General features: G+C 50.0%; 1 protein-coding gene across 2 annotated transcripts in view; it reads left to right on the forward strand.

Moving 5' to 3' along the window:
* Nucleotides 1–21,868, forward strand: part of Bag3 (BAG cochaperone 3) — a 24,726-nt gene continuing 2,858 nt past the window's right edge. For both annotated transcript variants that reach the window (XM_069988150.1, XM_069988151.1), the window contains exons 1-3: nt 1–494; nt 15,876–16,202; nt 19,222–19,620. In XM_069988150.1, coding sequence (XP_069844251.1) covers nt 309–494; nt 15,876–16,202; nt 19,222–19,620 — 912 coding nt within the window. In that variant the 5' untranslated portion in view covers nt 1–308. The remainder of the gene's footprint in view (nt 495–15,875; nt 16,203–19,221; nt 19,621–21,868) is intronic.

Genomic DNA, 21,868 nt, shown 5'->3' on the forward strand with positions numbered 1-21,868 from the left:
GCTCCGCATCCAACCCGAGGTGGCCGCCAACTTCTCTGGATGGGGCTAGAAGTTTCTAGCCGGCCAGTTGCTGCCTCCCTTTATCTCCTCCTTCCCCTTTGGCAGCGCGGAGGCTATTTCCAGACACTTCCACCCCTCTCCGGCCACGTCACCCCCTCCTTTAATTCATAAAGGTGCCCGGCGCCGGCCTCCCGGACACGTCGGCGGCGCGCAGGACTCCCGCTCCTCCCGCCGCGCCGCGGTGCCCGCACCCGAGACCCGAGACCCCCCGCCTGCGCCCCGGCCGCCCCGGGCGGACCCCACCCAGCATGAGCGCTGCCACCCACTCCCCGATGGTGCAGATGGCGTCCGGCGCCGGCGCCGGCGACCGCGACCCCCTGCCCCCGGGCTGGGAGATCAAGATCGACCCGCAGACCGGCTGGCCCTTCTTCGTGGACCACAACAGCCGCACCACGACGTGGAACGACCCGCGCGTGCCCCCCGAGGGCCCCAAGGTGAGTCGGGCCGGCGGCCCCAGCTCGACGGCGGACGGGCCGGGGAAGGGGGAGCGCCGCGGTTTGTGACGCCCGCGGCGAGCGCGCGGCCCCCGGCAGGACCGCGGCCCCCGGCGGGGACGCCCGCAGCCCCGCGAGCGCCCTCCCCACACCCGCCCTTGACCGGCGTCCGGCCGAGGGAAGGCCCGGGGAGGGGCGGCCAGGGAGGGGCGAGCCGCCGGTCCCCCCCCCCCCCAGCCCCTACCTCGCCGGCCGGATCCCGGGGGCGGAGGGTCGGTGGCCGGACCTGCGGCCTCCCGGGTCCCCGGGAAGGGGCGGCCCGGCCCGGCCAGCTGCCCAGGCCCGCGCCAGGCCCCGCCTCGGCCTCTGTCCGCGGGACTCGAGTTCCCGGCGGATCGGCACCGGCGGGCGCCGGGGGCGACACCAGCGAGGGTGGGGATCTCTCGGGTATTTCACCTTCAAGTTCCAGAACTTGTTTGAGAGCGATGTTGGCCTGGCTGTCTGGGCTCAGGCAGTGACTCAGGAGGCTGGTGTGAATACTCCCCCACCCCCCAGATTGCGTGGTTGAAACTGCTGTGGATAAGAAAGAATTCTAGTGTGACTCTTACGCCAATAGGGTGGGCTTCATCCGGAGAGTTTGTAAGTTCGAGACTCTCCTGCGTGGCTATTGTCCTGAGACATTGCCTCACACTGGAGAGAAAGAGAATGGGTATGTTTCTCTAATGACGTCCATTCCTTCCTTGTTGTGGTATTAAAATACTTTAGGAATTGTTTCCGTGTACCACAACTGAGTAGGGCACTCCGGCCAATACAGCAGATGAATGCCTTCATGTACTTCACCTTCTAGAGATTGAAAATGTACATTTGCGATGAAGCCAGGCTGGGCAATGGACACTTGTAATCCACAGACTGGGGAAGGAGGATTGCAGAGTTCAAGGCCAGCCTGGGCTCCATAAGAGCTCATGAACTGCTCCCCCAAGGAAACAAAATTCATTTTGGAGCATGAATATTGGAAAATATGTTTGGAGTGAGCCTGTTCATTGAAAACTTATAATGAATAAAAAATTACAATTGCTATATTAATTTGTTAATTTCTATGAAGTTTGAGCTGTAATCCTTTAATCCTAGCAACTCAGGAGGCTGAGAACTGAGAATTGTGGTTTGAAGCCAGCTGGGGCAGGAAAGTCTGTGAGACTCTTATCTCCAATTAAACCACCACCACTATCCACCTTCATCCCCTCCCCCCCCACCAAAAAAAAAAAAAGCTGGAATGGCTCAAGTGGTAGAACAGAAGCCTTGAACAAAAAAGCCCTGAGTTCAAGGCCTAGGATGACACCAAAACTTTAGGAACATTATTTTAGAGAACCAATCCATATATCTTCATTTTTACATGCTTTTTCCCCTTGTTATTTAATTATTGTGGTGCTGGGATTGAATCTAGGGCCTTGAGAAGGCTAGTTAAATACCACTGAGCTACCCACCAGCCGGCACATCTTTTCCTTAAAATTAAAACTGGTCCCAAGCAATGAGATAGTGTATGTTCAGCAGTTTACATTCACAAGGAATTAATTGTATATTTATTTCTGGAAATTAGCACAAGAGGCTATAATTAGCTGGGATGGGCACAATTACATGTGTCTTTTTGTGTCTGTTTTCATCCATTATTGGGTGAAACTTGTGCTCATTTTAAACCAGTCCTGTTACTGTAGGCCGCATGGGTGTAGGAAATCACTAGTATGGTGTGTATCTTTCCTTTTGAGGTCTCCTTCCTGTAGACACCTGACAGTCTGAATCCGGTTTGAGTACTGCCAGCACTTTTGTTTTCCATGCGAAACTTACCCAGCAAGTTGGGATCTTCCTCAACCTACAGTGTTTTGTTTTGTTTTGTTTTTTAATCTATTTAAAGAGGTGGGAAGGAGGGAAACTCAGGTAGGAGTTACTATTTTTCTCAACAGAAAACATGAAGCATTAAGTCAGAAAAGTGGATGTGAAATTTTCAGTGTTTCAGTTCAGCCTTTTCATTTTACTGATAAACAACACATAGAATCCAAGTCGTTTACAAAGGTCATTGGCCAGCGCCAAGAGCCAGAAAAGAACCGTGTGATGTGGCTGTCTGAATAAGAGGCAGTACGTCTGTCTGTCTAGATGTCAAAAGTGACTCTGGCCGGGCGCCGGTGGCTCACGCCTGTAATCCTAGCTACTCGGGAGGCTGAGATCTGAGGATTACGGTTCAAAGCCAGCCCAGGCAGGGAAGTCCTTGAGACTTATCTCCAATAAACCACTAAAGAAAACCGGAAGTGACGCAGTGGCTCAAGCGATAGAGCGCTTGCCTTGAGCTGAAGAGCACAGGGACAGCGCCCAAGCCCAGAGTTCAAGCCCCAGGACCGACCAAAAAAAAAAACAAAAGTGACTTCTCTTCTGGATAAGAGTCTCATGGACTTTGCTGTCCAGGCTGGCTTTGAGCCTTGATCCTCAAATCTCAGGCTCTTGAGTAGGTAGGATTACAGATATGAGCTACTGGCACCTGAATTAAACCCATGCTTTGGAAACTCATAGAATATCAGGGTGACAAATGCAGCTTCATTTACATGAATTTGTACCTTACTCTAGACTGTATACCATAGAAAAATCTCAGTATTATTTTATATTAGAAATTGGTTTCTTAATGCTGCCATGTTTGAAAGCATGAGAAAGCTTTTGTGGAGGACTCAGCCTCAGGATGTTTGGTCAAACCATGTTGGTAAAGAAATGGCTTTCAGGGAAAGAAGAAAAAGTCTGGCACTTCATGTTCTTTATTTTTTTACTTTTGTGTTTTCTTTAGGGAGAGACCTGGGGCTTGAACCAGGGCCTGGGCACTGTCCTTGAACTTTTTTGCTCAAGACTAGTTCTCAACCACTTGAACCACAGCTCTACTTCTCTCTCTCTCTCTCTCTCTCTCTCTCTCTCTCTCTCTCTCTCTCTCTCTCTCTCTCTCTCTCTCTGTGTGTGTGTGTGTGTGTGTGTGTGTGTGTGATTAATTGGAGATAAGAGTTTCATGGACTTTTCTGCTTGGGCTATCCTCAGATTTCAGCCTCCTGAATAGCTAGGATTACAGGAGTGAGCGCCACTGGCTTCTGGCTTAACACTGCCTGTTTCATTTAGTCTTAAACTCTGTCCTTTCAAAATTGACCCTCTGCATTCTGATCAAGTGGTTAGAGCAAGTCTTTCATCCTGTTTTTACAGGGTTCAAATGAAAGCAAGTAACCTGTCATCCTGTGCCGAATGGAGGCAAAGATGTTGTCTTTATCCAACACCTTTCTAATTCCCCACCTACAGTCTTGCTGGGTTTTGATTTTCTGCATGATTGGCCTTACGGCTAATCTCCTGGCAAGTTTGTACCAGCCCAGGCCCCTTTTCCTGCAGACTGTAGCAGGGTGGCAATCACTTTGGAGTTGGAAGCTATACAAGTCCCTGCAGCCACTTGCTGATGTTCTTCTCTGAATAAACAGGAGTGTGGTACCTCACGCACTCCATAGGAGGACAGGCAGACCCTACTCCACCATGGAGCAGAGCTGTGTCACTTTGTGGATCTTGGGGTTCACCAGTTTGGCAGCTTCCAGGGAAACCTTTAAAGAATTCAAATTCCCGTCCACTTACCTCTTGTTGAATCTGAATTACTCAAGAGTCAGACCCAGAAAAAGCTTTCTGGTGATTCTGACTCTGACAGCTTGGTCTTGAGCGCCACAGTGGCTGCTGCTCCCATTTTTGTAGAGGTGAAGCAGGGATGTCCTGCTCGCTCCTTGGGCCCTGCAATCTCTCAGGCCTGGCTTGCTTCATATCTGACTTGTACAGCTTTCTTCAGCTTATACTTTGCTTCTTGGGGAAGCTTTCCAGTGCCTCCTGGGGTAGAGGTGGTGTGGGGAGCAGGGGGAACATCCCTGCACAAGGTCTGGCAGGGTAGTAGAGCCAGACTGGGGAGATCACCTTCTTTCCAGGAGGAAGCGAGCAAGACTTCTCCCTTTTTTCTGTGGTGCCCACCCACAGAATCTGGCCATCATTGTTTGACAGATTATCCTCAAGTGCTGTGAGAGGTAGAAACATTCTTTCAGAACAAATTGGAAATATTTTCAGTTATGATTAAAGTGGAGAGACCCATTTGTTCTACTTCAGCTTCAGAATTTTCTTGAAGATGAGATCATTTTGCTCTTTGCAGATCGATTACAAGCTGTTAGGACTCTTAGAATCAGAGCACCATCAGGAAATAAGTGGCCATTTTCCTTCATTGCATTTCAGAAAGTTGCAGTCATAATCGAGTAAAGGCCTCTCTCTGCTCCTGGCTGAATTGATCTGTTAGAAGGGAGTGTTTGCAGATGGAGATGCAGAGTATGGCAACAGGGCTTGGTAGCTCTTTTCAAGACCTTCATTTCTGAAGAACAGCCTGTGTTTGAATTGCATAAGAACCGACTGCAACTTAATTTGTATCCTGGTTTGTGTGCACACAGAGGACCTGTGGCAGGTTGACGTTAGCCAGGGCTGGGAAGGCTTAAATGTTGGATGCTTTCGGGGCTGGTGGTGAGTCAGAAGGCTTCATACCACCCATGAGGCTTGATTAGCACTGTCCTTGTTTCTGGAATGACACACAGTTGCCTTATATAAACCACTCTGCATGTTTATTACTTGTTATTGACATTTTAAAATGTTGTTCTGATGTTTGCCATCCAAAATAGGATCCAACCCTGCTTTTTCTCCTTTGAGTGTTGCTGTATTAATGTGTTCTTAAATTTTTAAGAGGCCTTAAGTAGAAAAGCTGGGAATGGAAAACAGAGGTCTGCTTATTAGGAGACTCTCAGACTGACCAGGACTGATGAATCCTGTCATTACCCCGGCTCTCCGCTGCCATGAATCCCTTCACACCTTGCATCTGTTTCTGCCTCGTGTCTTAGATTCATAACCAGACTTCTGAGACCAGGCCCCTCACTTAGATGCAGGAGTCGATCTCTGTCCTTTGTCTGGCATGTCTGATACTTGTGTGATATCTGGTGTTACTAAATCTTCTCACATTTCTATGAAAATACCTTTGGGGCCTTGGCAGCTTTTCAGGAAGCGGGCAGCTTGCAAAAGCTTCATCAGAGAGGATTTCTTTAGGAAGGAATGAGAATTATTTTATTTTTGTACCAGTCTTGGTGCTTGAACTCAGGACCTAGGCACTGTCCCTGAGTTTTTTCTTTTTCTTTTCTTTCTTTCTTTTTTTTTTTTTTGCCAGTCGTGGGGCCTGAACTCTGGGCCTGGGCGCTGTCCCTCAGCTCTTCAGCTCAAGGCTAGCGCTTTACCACTTGAGTCACAGTGCCACTTCTGGCTTTTTCTGTTTATGTGGTGCTGAAGAATTGAACCCAGGGCTTCATGCATGCAAGGCAAGCGCTCTACCACTGAGCCACCTTCCCAGCTCTGTCCCTGAGTTTTTGTGCTTAAGGCTAGTACTCTATCATTTGAGCCACAGTGCCACTTCTGTTTTTCTGGTGGTTAGTTGGAGATAAGAGTCTCACAGATTTTTCCTGCCCAGCTGGCTTTGAGTGGCGATCCTCAGATCTCAGCCTCATGAGTAGCTAGGATTACAGGCATGAGCCAACAGGGCCTGTCTGAGCATAATATTTATGGCCTGTCTACATATTCATGTGTACCTGTGAGATGCCTTTATGACCTTGTCTCTCTAAATACTCAAGCTGGCTCTTGAAGATAGAAACTACTATGTTTTTATGCATGAGGGAATATTCCAAGGAGAGTACCTGTCTGTGGCACAACAGAAAGATTGCCAGAGCCAGTCCTGGGGTTCTGCTTGGGTGACAGGCACACTTACCCTTAGTGACCAGGCCACTTTCCACTCTGGGTCCCCAGGCACACCCTAGATAATAAACGGCCTGGGTCCATCTCTGTATAGTGGATCCCGAGCCTGGGCTGAACTGCTGGGCCCTTTTCTTCATGCATGCAGTTTGAAAGTCCCTTGAGCACCTGCTGTGCTCATGAGGCCTTGTCAGCTTGTACATTGTGTATGGCCGGGGTGGCAGGGTGGTTCTGGAGCTTGAACTCAGGGCTTGGTCCCATAGCTTTTTTGCTCAAGCCTGCTGCTCTACCACTTAAGTCACAGCTCCAATTCTAACTTTTTGCTGGTTAACTGGAGATGTCTCATGAACTTTCTTGCCTGGGCTTGGCTTCAGGCCTCAGATCTCAGCCTCCCTGAGTAAGCTAGATTAGGTGTGAGCACCTGTGCCCAGCTGAGGCTTTTTTCCTACAGGTAGGCTATCTCCTGCTTTGCCAAGAGGTCCACACAGTGTTTCATCTCTGCCTCTCCATGCCTGGCAGGGCCTGCAGGCTTGGGAGAAATTGAACAAATGACAGTGTAGGCCCAGACGGGTTGGTGAAAGAAAAGCTGCCTGGAAACGTAGAAGGGATATGTGTCACAGGAAGCGCTTTGTCAGCTCCTTAACTCTGCAGTGCTGTCCTGGGCTTCCAAGTGTCCCCCTGAGGCCTGTCCCTTTCATCACGTTCTGAATGGCCTTTTCTGCACCAGTATGGCGGTGTCCATCCTTTCAGGCCTGGGGGAGCTCTGTTCTGTTCCCACCAGCAACACAACAGCTTCCAGCAGGTCTGCAGGAGTGCTGGGAGCCCACAGAAGCCAGATGCCAGTCCGCGTCTGTGCAGGCCGCAGCCTGGCTCTGGGAAAGGAGTCTTTTCAATTTGTTTTTCTTGTGGCTGGCAGTAAGATCAGGCACCGTGCTCAGACAGCTTCTTCATCGTCCATTCTGGAAAAGTGCAGAATTGCTCTCTGCCTATGCCAGGGGCCTTTGAGCACCTCGCTACTCCCAGCTCCCACACAGAGCGGTGCCCTTGTGATCTGAGGCGGGACTTTCCACCCATCATTTCTTAGCATCCTGTTGGGAGACCAGACGTTTCCTATTTCCTACTTCGGTGTTCACTGGGGGGGGGGGGGGGGGGGGGATGTCAGCTTTTTTTTTTTTTTTTAACTCTCCTTGGACCCTAAGAAAAAAAAAAAAATGGACCACTTTGAAAATGCAGGCAGTGGAAGGAAAGGAAGCGTCAGAATATAGCCAGGTAAAGGCAGCCTCCACTGGTTGCTTGGGATTTAGAATCAGTGCTGCAGGCCCTTAGTGGGGGGGGGGGGTGTCTCTCTCTTCTGCCAGGTAGACCAGGGTCTTTTTCTCCAGAGCCCCTGACGACAGTGGCACCAGCGCCGAATTCAGCGCTGTGGTGACTCACAGAGGAGCTGAGTGTCTCCGCTCTTGCTCGCCCTTCCTTGGTCGGCCGATGACTCAGCACAGAGCCGTGGCTCGCTGACCCAGAGCAAAGTCGGACTGAATGTTCCAGGTCTGAGCCTTAGCCAGAAGTGAAATAGCTTTCCCTCTCGCTGCGCTTTACCCAGAGAAGATGAAGGGATTGGAGACGTGAATCACACATGAACGCTGACACACAGTATACCGGTATGACAGGAAGGAGGTAGCAAAAGGAGGAGGAGCGTGTGCCTGGCCTTACCATCAGGCAGACCTGGTTTTCAAGAGCTTAGGGAAATTGCTTGCCCTCTCCAAGCCTCAGTCTTCACCTTCTTTAAAATGGGTCCAGCAGGTTTTGGGAAATTGAAGAGGATGTTGCATTGAAGGTGCTTTGAGCAAAGCCTGAACTGTAGCACGTGTGGGCCCTGGAGTGGTGTATGGCCTCGCCTGTGGGCTGGAAGGACTTTCTTTCGCAGCAAGGCATTTGGCTGTCCCACACAGCAGACTTACCTGTGCTTGCATCTTTCTGCTCTTAGTCAGGCACAGAGTCGCTGGGCCTCCTCCTCCTCCCTCTGTACCAAGTTTAGCTGACATCTTTAGAAACCTGCTCTGGGCTTCCTGTGCCCCTGGTGTGGGTAGCGGGCAGATGGGTAGGAAATGGAATACAGCAGGGGACTACATGAAGACTTTGGGCTTTCTGAAGCCTCCACTAGCTCCCTGAGCCCTTGTGAGCTGGTGTCTTGTCCTGAGTTCCCTGTCCTAGACAGGCTGGGAGGTGGTGATTTCTCCTGTGCTCCAGTGTTAGGACGCCTTGAGGGAAGGAGGCTCCCAGCCCTGAGCAGCCCTGAGCCCAAAGCCAGACAGGAACAGAGGAGCCTAGTTGGGGGCACCTTAATGACGGCCCCCAAATCTGAACCCAGTGCTAAGGGGTTGTAAGCACCACAAATTGAAGGAGAGGAAAGAAGGGGTTTTCTGATGATCACCACCATCTTTTGGGAGGGGGGTGATTATTGTGGAAGAATGCTTTAAGAAGCCACTTGGAGTAAGAAGAGGCCCCCAGGAATTCTACCTAGAGATCTCATCAGAGAAGTGTTCCATTGATGGATTGGCAAGTTGTAGTTTGTACAAACTGTGTATCTACCAATGCACTGCTCACTAGTACCTACCAAAGCCACATGGTTGACATCTAGTGGATGAAATGGCCATGTGTTGGCCACTGAGTTCACTCTGTGTGTGGGATAAATCCTTTGAGATAATTGAGTGTGCTTCCTGGTTATGGAGGTTCAGGTAATTTCCCACCCATAACTCCTAGCTTTGAGTGGATTTAAATCATGTGGCATGGGCCCCACCCCTTGAGAGAAAATAGATCAATGTTTCATTTTCCCCGAAGCTGTGAGTTCAGGAGCTTCTCAGCCTGGCTGTGCACCAGTTTTCCCCCATGACATAGGGCTTTGTCCCACCCAAACATCCGTTACGTGGAATCCTTGGGGAGGGCACCAGGGAGGTTGTGGAGAAGATGCCAGCAGACCTTCTGCTGTTTTTCTCTTTTCCTCCCTCTGGCAGAGCAAGGGGTCTCAGTACAGGGAGGGACAATGTCCAGTGGGGGTTTTGTCTGTGTGCAGACCCTTCCTTGCTAAGTAGTGCTCTTAAGGCCCTCAGATCAAGGGGCTGCTCACTCATTACTACAGGCTTCTTACCAAGTGGGTGAAAACCAACCCAACAGGACTTCCTAAACAAGAGGCCCACGCAGCTGCTGCTGGAGGAAACCAGCTCCTTCAGTAACTTTGGACTATGGGGACATGACTGTATAGGACAGGGAGTGGAATGGCTTTAGTTTGTGGACCTCCTCATGCCTTACTTCACTTAAAACCTTTCAGAAACCCCTAGAAAGGGCTGGAATTTTTACAGCTGGGGAAACTGAGTCTTAGTATCAGGGCACTCTGCTGGAAGCCAGCAGCTGGTAGCAGTAGGGAGGGATTGAAGGCCAGACTGGCAGCTTGCAGACCAGGACTCCCGCTGCTTCATTGCTGTTTGTTTGGACATGGCTGTGAAAGGGAGCAGTGCTGGCTGTGTCTGAAAGTTTTTTTTTTTTTCCCAGTAGAAACACATCAGGACAAGGGATTTCATAATCGCAAAATGAAATGTTTAGGAATAACAGGGACATCAGGATGAAACTCCATTCACCATGACTTGGGGGAGGCCCACAGACTTCCTATTTTATCAGCAGTCCCAGGACAAAACCTCCCTCTTCAGAGGTGCTATAAATGGACTTGGGGGAAGGTGAGCCTGGCTTGTTCAGGATTTCCCGAGTCTATTAAGAGCCCTAAACAGTACAGGAATACAATGCCACAATCTAGTGGTATTTGCAAGAATTTAGAGTTAGACCATAATCGTTGATTTACAGGATGTAAATGGCTGTTTATATATCAAATTAGCAATAATACTTTACATATTCTATGGCCTGTCATTGGAGATGAGAGGTTGTAATAGAATGTAGGTGCTCAGCTCTTTACGTGGGATGAAAGCGCGGTGTGTCTCCTGCCCCACAGCGGTGAGCCACACCACTTATTTCTACCCAGCTCCTAGCTACATGACGCGTTCCATGATTGCTCTTTTCCTCCATCTTTTTTTCCTGTCTTTTTTTCTTTGTTTTAGAAGTTTAGAAATATTGTTAGTTAAATTCAAGACCTGACCCCAGTGAGCCTCTTCTGGCCTAAAAACCCAATTAATAGACTCGGTGTCCTACTTAGCACTCCAGGCCCGTCAAGTTGGGAGCGCTGTGGGGCAGCCCTGTGAGTTGCCGTTGCCCTTAGCTCAGACCATGGTGATGAGCGTGGTGGTTTGTAGGTGTCAAGTCAACTCTTTGAAGAGCCCCGTGCTCTGCAGCCAGGTTGAGGCCACATTCTGGCCACTTGCCATCTAGGGGACCAACTGTGGATGTGTGCAGGCCAAACCTCCATGCTGTTCCGTGAACTCCTGTGTGCCCAACTTACACTGTAATGGGCATGCACAGCATGTGCCCAGCAGCCATTTTCCTGGCTGACTTTCTAAGGTACAAGGTTTTGGGGTGGGGCCATATGCAACCTCCTCCTCTTCGTCTTCTTCGTCTTCTTCGTCTTCTTTGTCTTCTTCTTCTTCTTCTTCTTCTTCTTCTCCTTCTCCTTCTCCTTCTTCTCCTTCTCCTTCTCCTTCTCCTTCTCCTTCTCCTTCTCCTTCTCCTTCTCCTTCTCCTTCTCCTTCTCCTTCTCCTTCACCTTCACCTTCTCCTTCACCTTCACCTTCTCCTTCTCCTTCTCCTTCTTCTTCTTCTTCTGCTGTGGGGCTTGAACTCTGGGCCTGGGTGCTGTCCCTCAGCTCTTCAGCTCAGGTGAGCACTCTGCCACTTGAGCCACAGTACCACTTCCAGTTTTTGAGTGGTTTATTGGAGATGAGTCTCACAGACTTTCCTGCCTGAGCAGGCTTTGAATGGTGATCCCCAGATCTCAGCCTCCTGAGTAGCTAGGATTACAGATGTGAGCCTCAGGTGCCAGGCCCTCCTCTTCATTTGGGACACAAAACTTCCAAATGCCTTGAGTTCCAGCAATTTCTGATGGGAATTTCAGATTCCTGTTTCCCAGGGTCCTCACATACCTGTTGAACATACTTGCTTGGTTAGAGTTTAGGGCCTGCAGTTTTGTTTGCATTTTCTGACTGTGCAGTCACTCACTACAGTCTTGAAAACCACTGCTGGGGAGAATATTTCTGGGCTTCCCCTACATTTACCAGTCAGAAAACTAAGGTGCAGGGAGAGATGCAAGCTGCTCTGTGACACACTGGGGCAGAGCAGGATGTTAGAGCAAGTGCAGGCTTTGCCACACTTGTGCCTTTACTGCGCATGTACTAAGCAGCAGTCGGTGGACAGGCACAGCACTTACCAGGCTGAGAACCTGACCTCAGGCTTTCTCCAGTAATAATAGGGCACATCTGGAGTGACCTTTTTCTGTTTTTCATCATGGCCATCTCACGAAGTTGTTTGGTGCCCCAAGAGGAACCTGAGAGGAATTTAAAGCAATGTGAAAACAACAGAGAGGAATTAACTAATTTGTCTTAGAAATTAACATAGTGAGATAAGCATTGAAAGTAGGGCCCAGGGGCTCCTATTTCCTAATTGGATTTTGTATGTATATTCCGGTGTCTTTACCAAAGATAAGGATAATGAGCTTGCCGGTCTTGAAGAGGGAGGGAAATGAGTATCTGCAGCCCTCTGCTTGTGTCCCTGTCACTGTCACATGATCACACAGCTTAAACCCACCAACCCAACGCCGAGGAAGCAGAATCCCAATCCCAGATCACTTTTATTAGCCAGTAGGGAATCCTTGCTGAAAGATGCCAATGTAATCAAGAGACTCTGGACATGTGCTAGAACTTAAGAACACTATTGTTTCTTGTTTGTTTGTTTTTAATTTTAGTTTTTCAGTGCTAGTACTGGGGCTTGGGGGAGGGGTCGGTTATGGGGCCTGAACTCTGGGCCTGGGCACTGTCCCTCAGCTCTTCAGCTCAAGGCTAGCACTCTACCACTTGAGCCACAGTGCCACTTCCGGCCTTTTTTTGCTTATGTGGTGCTGAGGAATCAACCCAGGGTCTCATGCATGCAAGACAAGCGCTTTACCACTGAGCTTTACCACTTCCCAGCCCCGCCCCCCTTTTTCCGATTATGGGGCTTGACTTCTGGGCCTGGGCCCTGTCCCTCAGCTCTTCAGCTCAAGGCTAGCACTCTACCACTTGAGCCACAGCACCACTCCAGCTTTTTCTGTTTATGTGGTGCTGAGGAATCGAACCCAGGGCCTCATGCATGCAAGGCAAGCACTTACCACTGAGTCACCTTCCCAGCACCAGAGCCTCTCATTCTTGCTCTTTTTTCTCCCCACTTATGGCTGGTGATCTACTACTGGAATCATGCCTCCAATTCCAGCATTTTGTTGGTTAATTGGAAATAAGAATCTTGAGGATTTGTCTGCCTGGGCTGGCTTCAAACCTTGATTTTCAGATCTCAGCCTCCTAAGTAGCTAGGATTATAGGCGTGAGCCACCGGCATCTGGCCTCTGTTCTTTCCTGTCTAGACCTGCACTTGACACTTCCGGAAAAGACCCAGACTACATGTTGGCTCCAGCCTGTGCCTTCACAGTCCCTGCGCAAGCTGGGTGGGGTCTTCTCCCTCTCTTTTTTTTTTTTTGGTTGTTGGTTGTGGGGCTTGAACTCGGCCCGAACGCTGTCCCTCAGCTCTTCTGCTCAAGGTGAGAGCTCTACCACTTGAGCCACAGCGCCACTTCTGGTTTTCTGGTGGTTAATTGGAGATGAGTCTCATGGACTTTCCCGCTCGGGCTGGCTTTGAACTGCAATTCTTAGATCTCAGCCTCCTGGTAGTTAGGATCACAGGTGTGTGCCGCCGGAGCCTGGCTCCTCTTCTCTTCTTTCTCTCCTCCCTTTTCTTCCTCAGTTGAGGAACAGAATATAACCGGTGCCTTTGGATGCAGGGTCTTCCCCAGGAGTCCTTCCTGCCGAGGACTCAGTCTCCGAAGGATCTGGCTGTGAGGGTGTGAGACTGGCAGCCATCACCTGTAAAATCCAGTGATCCAGCGGGGTGTGGCTGCAGAGATGTGTTCAGTGTGGCAGATTCCTACATACGGGGACACACGTAGGTACCGCCACCACAAGTTTCTCTCCATGCCATTCCCAGCCACTGGAGTCTAAAGGGAAGTTAATTTACCATGGTCCCTCGGGGTGTCCCTCTTAATATGTCTCAGGAAACCATGGTAGATCTACTGTATTTTCTAGAAAAGGAAATGAAGGCTAAGAGGATTGTCCAGGCTCACTTGGAAGCAAGAATGCACTGGCTTCTGTCTGGCTAGCTTTCTTCCTGGCAGGGCCCGTGGTTCCCTCACATCCAGCCTCACCTGCTTTACGAGTGACTTTGCCTCTTGTCTGTCCATTCAGCCCGTCAGCCCCACTCAGCTCCATTCAGGAGATCACATCTCACTGGTTCCATGATCCCTCAGAGCCTATGGGGAGCACTGAAGGAAGGAGCTCAGGTTTGCAGGTGTTTGGCTGCAAGGGGCGTGCAGTAGCTGAGAACCAATGAGCCCCAAAGACGATATCCCAGGGCTTCCACAGGCCCCCATTTCCTTGGGAGGAAAGTTGGCTGTGTGTGCACTTAGTGAGCGGGGCCAGGGGTCTGTTACCTCTACGCCGAGCAGAGGTTTCTTCAGCGCCTCTTGGCGACTCCCTGAGCTGCCCTCATAGCAAGAATTGCGTTCTGAATGTGAGCCTGGATCTGCTCCCTGCTCTTGGGTGACCTGAGAGTTGAGCAGACAAAAATAATGCCACTGCCATGAGCACGTGGGTATTCTAATCTGAGAGTGCCAAGTGCCTGTCTGCCTGTGTCCCCAAGGACAAAGTGATACCCTTGCCTTCCCTGTGTTTTGGGGACCCTTCCAGGGGCAAAGTCTCAAGAAGAAGGCCGAGGATGGCCTGAACGGACTAAAGTCCAGGGCCAGCCACCTGGTTCCCATACTTACACATCAGTAGAGATGTGACAGGGATATTGGTCTCTTCATTCAAATCAAACCAGCTCTCCACATCTGCCCTGACTTTTGACTAGTTTTGCAGCATGGGAACTTACAGCCTGCAGGCTCATAGAGTCTCAGCCTCGTGCCCTGCTGCTGTGCCTGAGGCCTGTCCCAGGAGGCTTCTTCTCCTTAACTCTGACGGATGGGAGGTGAGTCGTGCAGCCCCTGGTTGGTAAGAGATGACACTGACCAATGGGTGGCTGGCCAGCCTTGTTGTCTGAAATAAGATCTTTCCTTGTGGTACATCTGGAACTTGGCTTTCTCAAGGGTCCCAAAATAGCCAGGCCACCGAAGAGAGAACTTCATGAGAGAATGTAAGAGAGGGACCCCAACTGCTCCTTGCTCAGGCAAGAAAAAAATTAGACCCTGGTATTTGTTAAAGCACACACAGCAAGGAAAACTTTATTTGGAACCACTGGGACAGGAGTGTGGACCACCGCAGTGGGTCTTTCCAGGGGGAGACGGATGGGGCTTGATGCCCAGTGTGGCCTAGGCAAAGAGACATTTATAGCGAAGGGGCATTGACACTCCGCGGATGAAAATTGTTCAAAGGACAAAACCACCAAGGGGAAGAGGCTTCAGGCTAAACTGACCCAACAGGATTCTTGCTAAAGCCTGGCCAGGGTGGTCAGACAGAGGGGCCTAGAGAAGGTTCTAGAGCCTGACTCAAGCTTGACCAGGCAAAGTCTCTTGTTAGTAGGGCTCCTAACACTAGCACAATTCAGTCTTAGGGTTTGTTCTCTTTCTGTGTGCCTTCATCATTCCTGTGTAGCTCCTTTTCATGAAGCTTGTTCTAAAAATATTCTCAAGGAAGCAGCCTCTGGCTCCCCTCCCCCCACTTCTCTGGCTCACGCCTATAATCCTAGCTACTCAGGAGGCTGAGATCTGAGGATTGTGGTTTGAAGCCAACCCCATGCAGAAAAGTGTATGAGATTCTTCAATGAAAGAAACCAAAAAGCTGGAGGAGGAGCTGCGGCACAAGTGGTAGAGAACTAGCATTGAGCACAAAAGCTCAGGGACAATGCCCAGGCCCCGAGTTCAAGCCCTAGCACACACACAAAAAGATTTCCACATGGGGTTTTGTGTTTGAGTCCACTCGACTCTCTGTGTAGGTGGCAGACTTGAGGGCCTTTTGGGAAACAGAGAAGGTTGCTGTTCTTTAGAGGCTGGAATTGAATGCTCTGCCTGGGAGATTCCCTGGTCTGGACTCTGAAGACCTAGGGAGCAGTCAGCAGCTCTCTAGCATATCCGCTGCCCCCTGTCGCCAGTGGTCTCGCCAACCAGGCCTCCTCCGCTCCCCTCTTCTAATCTCCAACCACACCGCAGCCTCTAAGAGACAGACAGTTTGGCCAGGCTCTGGGCCGTGGGGTGCAGCATGGGGCCATGCTGGCTAAGCAATGTTGTGTCTCCCCAGGCCACTGGAAGATGAGAGCAGTCAGCACCAATCTGTTTTCTCTTCAAGTGTGTTTTCTTCCGTTTCTAATCAGTCTGTGTTTCTCCTTGATTTATTATAGGAAACTCCATCCTCTGCCAACGGCCCCTCCCGGGACGGCTCCAGGCCTCTGCCCACTAGGGAAGGCCAGGCTGTGTACCCCCAGCTCCGACCAGGCTACATTCCCATTCCTGTCCTCCACGAAGGCTCTGAGCACCGGCAGCCACACACTTTCCATGCCTATCCCCAGCCTGGGGTGCAGCGATTCCGAACCGAGGCGGCTGCGGCTGCCCCTCAGAGGTCCCAGTCACCTCTGCGCAGCATGGCAGAAGCCGTCCAGCCAGACAAGCAGTGTGGACAGGGCGCGGCGGCTACCTCTGCTCAGCCCCCTGCCTCTCATGGACCTGAGGTAAGGAGAGGCCTGGCTTACCCTGGGCCAGGTGCCAGGTGCCCTGCAGGGCCTCGGAGCCTGGCCACAGCATCAGAGCTCCTGCAGTTGACAGCTCCGCCTGGTCCCTGTATTTCATAGGGGTTTAGGTGGCCAGGGCAGGAGTTACATAGCTTATCTTTGTAGTTTTAAGGAGGCTGGAACACCAGGCATGGGTGGCTCACACCTATAATCCTAACTACTCAGGAGGCTGAGATCTGAGGATCACAGTTCAAAGCCAGCCTAGGCAAAAAAGTCCTTGAGACTCTTATCTCCATTTAACCACCAGAAAACCGGATATGGTGCTGTGGTTCAAGCAGTAGAGCGCTCGCCTTGAGCTGAAGAGCTCAGGGACAGGGCCCAGGCCCAGAGTTCTAGCCCGACGCCTGGCAAAAAAAAAAAAAGAGAGGCTGGAGGCATGGCTTTGGTAGAGTGCCTGCCTGGCAAAAGTGAAAGGTCCTGAGATCACTCCTCAGTAGCACACCCCACCCCAAATTGTAATTATAAGAATGTAAGCCGTCAACTTCATAATCTCCTCCTAATTCCTGCTGGGTTTTCTGGGTCAAGGAGAGCAATATATTTGCTTCAGTTCAGTGCGCATGGATAAATGCTGTGTATAATTGGGTAAAGAAAACTGGACTATATCCCTGCCTTCAGAGTGTCCCACAGTTTAAAAGGAAACAACAACAACAATAATAATAATAAAAAGGCTTTTTAGGATAGTATTGCTGCCCTGAATATCAATACTTCAAAGTGCATTGGTAGGTTCAGTGCTAATAGATAAAGAATATTAAGCTGGGCTTGGTGGTTCATGCCTGTAATCCTAGCTTCAAGGGAGGCTGAGATCAGGAGGATCAAGACCTGCCTGAACAAAAAAGTGTGCATGACCTCTTGTCAACCAGGAAAAAGCTGGATGTAGTATATACTGGTATCTTAGCCACATGGGAGGTGTAAATAAGAGGATCACAGTCCAGGCCAACCCAGGAAAAAAAGTGAACCTGTTAAAAAAAAATAACTAAAGCAAAAAGGGCTGGGAGTGTAGGTCAGTGGTAGAATACCTACCTGGTAATCACAAGGCCTTGAGTTCAAATCCCAGTTACAGCAAAAAAAATAAAATAAAGATCATCTGGTTCTTAGCTGAGATTTGTGGGACAGTAGACCTAACAGGATTGTGAGTAGTAAGCACTCTGAATTTTCCTGTTTCTGACAGTTTCTTTTTTTTTTTTTTTGCCAGTAGTGGGGCTTGAACTCAGGGCCTGGGCACTGTCCCAAGCTTTTTTGCTCAAGACTAGCACTCTACCTTGAGCCACTTCTGGCTTTTTCCATGTATGTGGTCCTGAGGAATTGGACTCAGGGCTTCATACATGCTAGGCAAGCACTGTACCACTATGCCACCTTCCCCTGACGTTGTTTCTTAAGCACAAACCTTCACTGTATCTGCACCAGAGCCTTGAGTACCCTCAGTTCTGTTCTGAATCAGTTGAGCTCCCCTCCTGCTTCTTGGTGAAAACTGTTGTTTATGTAGGATACTGAGAGGCTTTTGAAGACACAGTATCTGCATTTATAGTGTTTTTACTGTAAAAATCAAACATCCTGGTAAGAGGTATGTTAGCAAATATAAGCTAATAAGGCTCTTAGGAGCTAAGTGCATAAAGGCCTGTCTCCTTTTCTAGAATGCCAGGCTCCACTAGGGATCCACACACTTGTCAGTTGCTCAGCTTCCTTCTCTATAGGTGAGTAGAAAAAGGGTTAAGGATCAGGAAAAAGATACTCAGTAACCACAGATACAGTGGACCTAGCACTTCTTGCATGTACTGCTGCATGCTGAGATACAGACACACATGATTGTACAAAGGATTCAGTGTGTCCTGTACATACTACTGCCCATGCTAGACATAGGCACAGATGATTTTACATTAGCTTCAAAATCACCCAGTGAGAAGGTAGAGTATTCTTGTCCCATGTTTCAAATAAGACTTAGAGACCTACTGAGACACTAAGAATTTGAACTCAAGCTTCATCCAGAACTCTGTCTAGGGGCTTGGAAGATGGCTCAGCGGTAGAGTGTTTGCCTAGCATGCATGAAGCCCTGGGTTCGATTCTTCAGTACCACATACACAGAAAAAACTGGAAGTGGTGCTGTGGCTCAAGTGGTAGAGTGCTAGCCTTGAGCAAAAGCAGCTCAGGGACAGAGCCCATGCCCAGGCCATGAGTTCAAGCCCCAAGCCCGGGGGGGGGGGGGGGGTGGAAGGAAAGAAAAGAAAACTTTAGCCGGGTGCTGGTGGCTCACGCCTGTAATCCTAGCTACTCAGGAGGCTGAGATCTGAGGATCGCAGTTCAAAGCCAGCCCGGGCAGGAGAGACTGTGAGACTCCTATCTCCAATAAACCACCAGAAAACCGGAAGTGGTACTGTGGCTCAAGTGGTAGAGCGCTCGCCTTAAGCTGAAGAGCTGAGGGACAGCTCCCAGGCCCAGAGTTCAAGCCCCACGACCGACCAAAAAAAAAAAGAATTCTGTCTAATACTACTTTGTGTGCGCGTGTTAGTACTGGGGCTTCTACTCAGGGCCTGGCTTGGATGCTGTCCCTTAGCTTTTTCATTCAAAGCCACACATCCACTTCCAGCTTTTTGGCTTTTTTTTTCTTTTTCTTTTTTGGTGGTTATTTGGAGATAAGAGTCTCAGAGACTCTTCTGCCTGGTCTGGCTTCAAAACACAATCGTCAGCTCTCAGCCTCCATACAAGCTAGAATTACAGACGTGAGCCACTGATACTCAGCGTAACGTTACTTTTTTGGGAGTGGGCTGGGGTTGAACATAAGGTCTTGTGCCCACTAAACATGTGCTGTACCCCTGAGCTCCACCTCCCTACTGGGAAAAACAGCATCATCTCCAGGAGACACTGGGGAAAGTGTTGCCTTATTACGCAGGAAATCAGTGGAAGGTTGAGCGCCAGCCAGTGGGTCCCTCGTGGCACTGTGGCCTCTACCCTTTGTGTCTTGCAGAGGTCCCAGTCTCCAGCTGCCTCAGACTGCTCATCGGCGTCCTCCTCGGCCAGCCTGCCCTCCTCCGGCAGGAGCAGCTTGGGGAGTCACCAGCTCCCCCGGGGCTATATCCCCATCCCGGTGATCCATGAGCAGAATGCCGCCCGGCCGGCAGCCCAGCCCTTCCACCAAACCCAGAAGACCCACTACCCAGCTCCACAGGGTGACTACCAGACTCACCAGCCTGTGTACCACAAGATCCAGGGTGACGAGTGGGAGCCCCGGAGCCCGAGGGCGGCGTCCCCTTTCAGATCGCCCGTCCGGGGCGTGTCCAGCAGGGAAGGCTCGCCAGCCAGAAGCAGCACACCCGTGCACTCCCCATCGCCCATCCGTGTGCAAACGGTGGTGGACAGGACCCAGGTATGGGAAGTTGTTTCAGACAGCGCAGCGGTATCTCGCGAGGGGCTGAGGAGCTTCCTGTCAGCCCTGCCTCACTAACATAGAGAGGAACTGGAGAAAAGGGGGATTCTGGGAATTGCTGGTCCTCACAAAATGCAGGCTTATGGCTATGGACCCTCCACGCTTCCTGCAGCTTTTGTTTTTCCCTCTCAGTGGATTATTTTTCATCGCAGCTGCTCTAGGGGCAAAGGAGACGGCTTGATGAACTCACACACCTGAGACTGAGTTCCTCCCCATATATATGCCTGTGCACTGCATCAGAGCTGTCTCCTCGGCCATGAACGGGGAGTGGAGACGGGGCTCTCCACTCAACAAGCCATTCTACGCACTCCCTTAGTGAGCTGATCAGACAGGACCCACTTCACTTCCTAGAAGGCCAGCACAGCCCAGACCTCCTGCCTTCCAGGGCACCAGTCAGTCTTGCCTCTTTGTGGAGGGAGCTTCCTTGTCTTTTTCACGGTGCTCTGTTGGGATATGATTCTTGTATTTCAAGGTGCTTATCTTTTGTCTTTAGCTCTGAGCCTGATGACGAAGAACCATGTCTGGATAACCTTTCTCAGATCCCTTTGCAATAGGACATGTGGTCCCTGGCTGATGCTGGCTGCTGGTGGTAGAAGGAAGCCATCCTGGCCTGCTGCAGGTCATGGGCACGGGCCTCTCATCCTGCTGTGGAGAGAGGCTGGCTGCTGGAGGATGACTGCATCTCACCAGCTCACAGTTTCACATCATTAGAGTTCGGTGGCCCTGGGCCCTCTGGCTGCAACTTGAGCAACGAAATTCCTCTTTAACCCAGTTTTTAGGAGGAAAGCCCCTCACAAGAGTCACACAAAGAGGTTCTGTGTACCTTGCACCCAAATTCACATTTCGCTACATTTGTTGTCTGCGTCATCTGTATATTTTAGCTGTCTTGAGAGTTACTTGCAAACATTATGCCCGTTTGCCCCTAAACAGTTAGCAAATACTTTTCCTAAGAAAAACATAACTATAGTAGAACTACAGGTTTTAAGAAATTTTCATGGAGGGCTGGGAAGGTGGCTCAGTGGTAAAGCGCTTGCCTTGCATGCCTGAGGCCCTGGGTTCGATTCCTCAGTACCACATAAGCAAAAAGAAAAAAAGCCGGAAGTGGCACTGTGGCTCAAGTGGTAGAGCGCTAGCCTTGAGCTGAAGAGCTGAGGGACAGCGCCCAGGCCCAGAGTTCAGGCCCCACGACAGGACCCAAAACAACAACAACAACAAAAAGAAATTTTCATGGAAAAAAATTTGTTTTTTGTCAGAGACTGGGATTCAAATTTGACTTGAACCATACCTCCAACCCCTTTGGAATTTTTTTGCCAGTCCTGGGGCTTGAACTTTGAGCCTGGGCACTGTCCCTGAGCTCCTTTCACTCAAGGCTAGCCATCTACCACTTGAGCCTCAGCACCACTTTCGGCTTTTTCTGTGATTAATTGGAGATAAGAGTCTCACAGACTTTGCTGCCTGGGCAGCTTCAAACCTAGATCTTCAGATCTCAGCCTCCTGAGTAGCTAGAATTACAGGCGTGAGCCACCAGCGCCCAGCTTGGAATTCTTAAAATAGTGTTATCCATTATTCCATCCATTTCAAATGTCTTTCACAGTAGTCTCCCCATCTCAGATGGAGTCTGGGTCACGAGGCCAGTCCTTCCATGTCTCTTCTTGTGTCTCTGGAACAGCTCCTCCACCTTGCAGTGCTTTCATGACTGTGGTATTTTTGCAGAATACAGGCCATGGGGCAGCCTCTCCTGTGTTCCCAAAGCTACCTCTTACATGCAGCCTCCATGGCTTCTGCAACCCGAAGCCAGGGTGTATGATGGGTTGGTGAGTCGTAAGAATGAAGTTTGGCAAAACCAATTTGGTGGGAAAGGAGGTTGCTGGTGCTTAGACAGCTGTCACCAGACTTACCTCAGATTTAGTAATCCTGGGAAAGAAGTGCGAAGTAGAGATTTTCCCACAGCTTTCCCATGTTTCTCATAATTGGTGAAACAATATTTAATACTCTTACCCTTATGAACCTTGATCATGATAGCCATCTTTTTATAGCTTGTTCAAAGAACCATTTTTGGAGGCGTTCATGATTGATTAATTGAGCATGGAATTAGAATTAATATTCCTACTTGTGAGTAGAAATAGTACAGTTCACCTTTTACTTTGCAGTTGCTGAAGCTAGGAAGGTTTTGTAGGCGTACACATGT

Source organism: Dipodomys merriami, unplaced genomic scaffold (genome assembly GCF_024711535.1).
Source record: "Dipodomys merriami isolate MVZ:Mamm:240054 unplaced genomic scaffold, mDipMer1.0.p SCAF_35, whole genome shotgun sequence".
NCBI lineage: Eukaryota > Metazoa > Chordata > Mammalia > Rodentia > Heteromyidae > Dipodomys > Dipodomys merriami.